At 27.3% G+C, this 5,193-nt stretch overlaps 1 protein-coding gene across 1 annotated transcript; it reads left to right on the top strand.

The window, feature by feature from the left end:
* Window positions 1-2,502: 2,502 nt before the first annotated feature.
* On the top strand, window positions 2,503-3,648 carry LOC138348234 (E3 ubiquitin-protein ligase RHA2A). Its single transcript, XM_069296906.1, has one exon. The coding sequence runs from the start codon at window positions 2,541-2,543 to the stop codon at window positions 3,030-3,032; it is 492 nt and encodes a 163-aa protein (XP_069153007.1). The 5' UTR covers window positions 2,503-2,540; the 3' UTR covers window positions 3,033-3,648.
* The last annotated feature ends 1,545 nt before the right edge of the window (window positions 3,649-5,193 follow it).

The raw sequence follows: 5,193 nt of genomic DNA, 5'->3' as shown, positions 1-5,193 counted from the left end.
TATCTCTTTTTTAATTAATAAAAATGTTTGATGGTGTGTGCATTGACAAAAGTGTCCTTGCTCCACCTAACTCTTCACTTTTTTCTATATAATATGAATAATGGAATAAATAATTTAATTAAATAGAATATTCATGATAAGTAGTGGACCTAATGTAAGCTTAACAATAACAACTTAACTTCAATTCTAAGCCACCAATTTTTCTTCAATTTAGTTAAGTTTTATATTTGAAAAATGCATGGTGAGGGATTTTTGAGATTAAAATCTCTCTATTTGATGTTATACATAAAATTCTAGGTTAAATTTGCATTCAATCTTGTAAAGCCTTCCCCTACATCACACTTTTTTCATTTACCTCACTCCTTTTATCTAATATTTTTTTTCATTTTGATTTATTTGATATTTAGACTTTCATAAATGATATATCTATTTTTACGAGATAATCATAAAGTTGACGTACATTCTTCGTTCTCCAAACTCTACTGAGTGAGATTTCGTTGGTATATTGTTCTAATTGACTATGATTTTTATATGATTTTTGTATTGTAATCTGAATCTATATTTGAATATTTCATCTTAAAATATAGACCATTTTCTAATAAAACAACTTCATCTCAAATTTATCAGCTAAGAATGAATAAATATTTACTGCTCTGATCCGACTCTATCTACGTTTAAAAGATAACGAAAGAGAAAAAAAGATGTTCTTAACATTATAAAGTGGACAAAGCTTTAGGATCATGTTTATCCCCCCAATATTTGACCCACCACCCACATGTCACTTTGATTATACTAGTGAAATTCTCCAACTATTTTGGCCACCCCCTTTCTTTCTTCATAAAAATACTACTACTATTTCTCAAACCAACTCACTTGTGGTGCCCCCCACACCTCCACCATGACCTCCATGCTCTCACTAGCTATTTTTTTTTTTCCTGTTTAGTAAAAATTTGATTAATTTAAATTCATATCGTAAAAGATATATTTTTATTAAGATTTTTCATGTACATGATTAGAATTCAAAATCACGAATTAACAACTCCATAGACTACATCATCAATCTGTGGCTTCCTTCGTGTGCAAGACTAAATATACCTTTGGATTTTTTACTCAATATCTCATGATATTAAAATTTAGAAAATGTATTTAGAAAGCAAAAGGTATATTATTACTTCCTCCGTTTTAAAAAAAAATGACTTCTTTTTCTTTTTAGTCCGTTTCAGAAAAAAATAATATTTTTTTGTAATATTTTAATTTTAGCTTTTCACGTGACATGTTTAACGCCATAAGATCAAAGAATAATTCTGTACATTTGACCTAACTTTAATTTAGAATCACAAGATTCAATTTTTTTTTTTTATATATTCTTAAACTCCTTGCCTAGTTAAATCAGGTCATCTTTTTGTGAAACCGAAGGAGAATTATTATTTACCCTTAATTATATAGATAGATTTCATGATTCAAATTTTTGTGGTTCGAAATAATCAAAACATCTGATTATTGGTAATAAATGAATAGAAATTCGATGCCTTACGATGAATGAATATGACACTCTATTTATAGCTAAACCTTAGTAAACGCTATTCGCAAAATTTATTTTATGAAGACTCTCATTTATTTAAATTTGCGTCAATTATATAATAATTGGAAAAAAAAATTGTGATTTTTTCAGTAATAAATATAGCCCTTATTCTAGATCTAGACATTTTGACCTATCCAACATTTCATGTGTCACCTTTTAATTACCAATATTTCCAATCCAATTTTTACCCAAAATGCTTAATTATATTATAACGTTGATTAAAGATTTTTATTTTTTTTAAAAAAGAGTAAAATTTTTACTTATTTGAAGTGAAATAATATCCCTCACTTGAAACCTTAATGTATCCGGAATTTTAAATTAGTTAGTAAATTTTTAATAGTATATTATAATAATCAATGCAATTTCAAAATTAAAAGTGAGTTCGACTTAAAAATAAAATACGCATTCATCAGAAATAAATTCGAAATAAATCTCGTGTCAAGTTAAACAAAAATACTTCAAAATCCTTTTCTTATCATAAAATCATCCATCCATTCAGTTACAAATTCTCATTCGAAGATACTTATATTTATATTTCTTAATATAATTTCATCGGTAGGTTCTCTAAAATCCCTACTTCAATCTCGTGTCTAGTTAAACAAAAATACATCAAAATCCTTTCCTTCGTGAAATCATCCATCCATTTAGTTACAAATTCCCATCCGAAAATACTTATATTTATATGAATAGGTTCTCTAAAATCCATAACTTTCGTCTTCTTATTCGTTTAATATATTTATAAGTTTTTTAATAAAAAATAAATAAATAATAATCAAGTATCGTAAAGTTGAAAATTGCAAAAATACGCGATGACACTGAAAACTAATTGTGTCCTTCTCTTTTCCTTCCCACGTAACCCCCACCCCCTACAACCCCCATACCCCTACCCCCTACCCCCTATATATACACTACTTCAAAACCCATTTATTATTAACATAAAAATCATTGATAAAAAAAAATGGGATTACAAAATCAATTAAGTGATGTTTCTACTGAATCCATTCCTATTTTGCTCGTAACTCTTCTCGCTAATTGCATCGCTAATCTCCGTTCGATCATCTTCACTTTTCTTCAGTTCATCGGCGTTTCAGTAAATCCGATTCAAATCGAAGAAAATGCGATTTACGATGCGGTTGGTTCAGGTTTAGCCGGAGTCGTTATGCTGGCTGAACAGCTTAATTTGAATCGGATGTTCTCGTATGCATTTGACGATCAATCTGCTGGTTCGAGCTGCGTTTTTTGCTTGAATCGATTAATTGATGGTGAAAATGTGAGGAAATTGGATTGTAAGCATGTTTTTCATAAGGCGTGTTTTGATGGATGGTTAGATACGTTTAATTTTAACTGTCCGATTTGCCGGTCGTCGTTATCGGTCGTTTCCGATGAGCGCGTGGAGGTCACGCGACGGCGCGTTGCATGGGATGTGATTGAGTGGTTCTCGTTGAGGTGAAATTATGCGAATCAGAACTTCGATAAACGAGAGGCATAAAAACTTCGATAAACGATTGGCATAAGTATCACGAGGTGTGAAGGAGATCAACTAATACAATCTGTGTGTTGGTGAAAATGAGTGATGAATTTCACCAGGAGTTCTTTGTTTTGTTTTTTTTTTTTCAAAAAAAAAAATTGAAATTAGTTTTTGAGGAATTATTTCCGGTTTTTGAAGAGCTTAATATAAAGTTCTTTTTGCTCACGTAAAAAAAAAAAAGTTTTTGGCGGAATTAAATATTATTTTACAATAAGTTTAATTTTTTACGGATTCGAGATGTGGAAATAAATTTAGTGAGTAATTATATCCTAAGTCTGCGTATAATAGACCCAACTAAAATCCTTATGATTTGATTTATGAGATTTTAGTGCATTGAGCTATTTCTTCGGGGGAATGTTTAGTTACTGGTTAGAGTTATGTATGTATTAGATATGTAACGTTTAGTTATGTAGGTGTTAGTCGTATAAGGTTTTATCGTGTGATTTAATTATGTGGGTATTAATTACGTGAATATTATTTATGTATTTATTGTTTAGTTATCTAGAGATTATAATACGTGAATTATTAACTATTGAAATATTAAATTTGTTATAAATTATTAATATATATTATTTATAAGATAATAATATATGTAATAAATATAAAATATATAAAATAATATATAATGTTAATATTTAATTAGCTTATATATCGTTGAGAAATATTTAATCAATTTCTATTATTTATTAATATTTATATTTACACATATCAATGAAAATTGTAATTATTATATATATTAATAGAAATGAAAATGATCTACTATATAACAAGAATAGATAGAAAATAATGAAGTTTTTAATTTTTTAAAAATGCAATAAATTGAAAAAAATAAAAATAACCTATATATATAAAAAAAGAAAAACACATATATATAGAAAAATATTAAAGTTTTCAATTGAACAATAAAATAAATTAATAAGTAAATATGTAATTTATTCTTTTAATACACATGTAACTTATAATTATGTAGGATTATAAAAAATGTAACCAAGCATGATATAAGTTATGTTGACTTTTATACCTAATACAAAATTTTTATGAAACAAATAAAATTAATGCAAATTTTTATACTTGAATAAGGTGTCTTTTATACGATAACCAAATGTCTCTTAACGTGACATATTTTGTAACTGAGGTTTTTAAAATTAAGTTTTTCTTAAAAGAAATATTATAAGAAAAAAATTTAAAAAATAAGACGAAGGGTATCTTTAACAATTAATCTAAATCATGTGGAGCCGCCCTCCCTGTCATTGCCCTGCCCCGCTTCCAGTGGCGGAGCCACATGTAGTGAAGGGGTGTTGATCGATATCCCTTTGTCGAAAAATTACATTGTCTAGCTAGAATTAAAATATTTTTTATGTATATCTATAATTACAGACTAACACTCCTTGACTTCCACACGATTTTATTTCTTTATATTTTGACATCTCTTAGATCAAATTCTAGCTCCATACTGCCCGTTTCGATAAAAATCCGACCCTTCATAACGGAAGTACTTAGAAACTTCAAAGGAAAAAAGAAAAGATAGAAATTTATATTTAAATATTGTGTCGTGAATTATTTTAAATGAATTATATATTAAAAGACTAAAAGTATAGAGCAAATTTCACATTTTACACTATGTAAAATGTTAGAAAGGAGATTTTGAATCCATTGAAATTGAATAATCAAAATATATTTTATTCATAGTTAATATATATATTCATGTATACTAAAGTTATATTTAGCCTTTTGAGGGTATCATAAACGTAATCAGATTATAGTTCATTTTTAAGTAATTTACATTCAATTTTTGCGTGTATCATTTTTATTGTTAATGTATAGTCAACATATTCTTTCTAGAATGAATTTTAGATTCAGCAAACAAAAAATTCATATTTGTATGTTATAACTATAGTTTGTATAATTGTGTTCCATTACAATCTTTATGTTTACTATGGCTATAAATGTGTGTATTTCGGTATACATAGACAAAAGAATCAATTATATAATTTGTTTCGGTATACATATACAAAAGAATCAATTGTATAATTTGTCTCTATATAAAACGAAAAAGAGAGAAAGACAAAAGAAAGCTGGGCAT

The sequence above is a fragment of the Solanum lycopersicum genome, chromosome 4, assembly GCF_036512215.1.
Source record: "Solanum lycopersicum chromosome 4, SLM_r2.1".
In the NCBI taxonomy this organism is placed as follows: domain Eukaryota; kingdom Viridiplantae; phylum Streptophyta; class Magnoliopsida; order Solanales; family Solanaceae; genus Solanum; species Solanum lycopersicum.
Note: the sequence above shows the minus strand (reverse complement) of the source record. Positions and strands in the feature narration are given on the sequence as shown.

Excerpts from the sequence above, each read along its gene's own strand:
- LOC138348234 (XM_069296906.1), top strand. The coding sequence starts at position 2,541 with ATGGGATTACAAAATCAATTAAGTGATGTTTCTACTGAATCCATTCCT.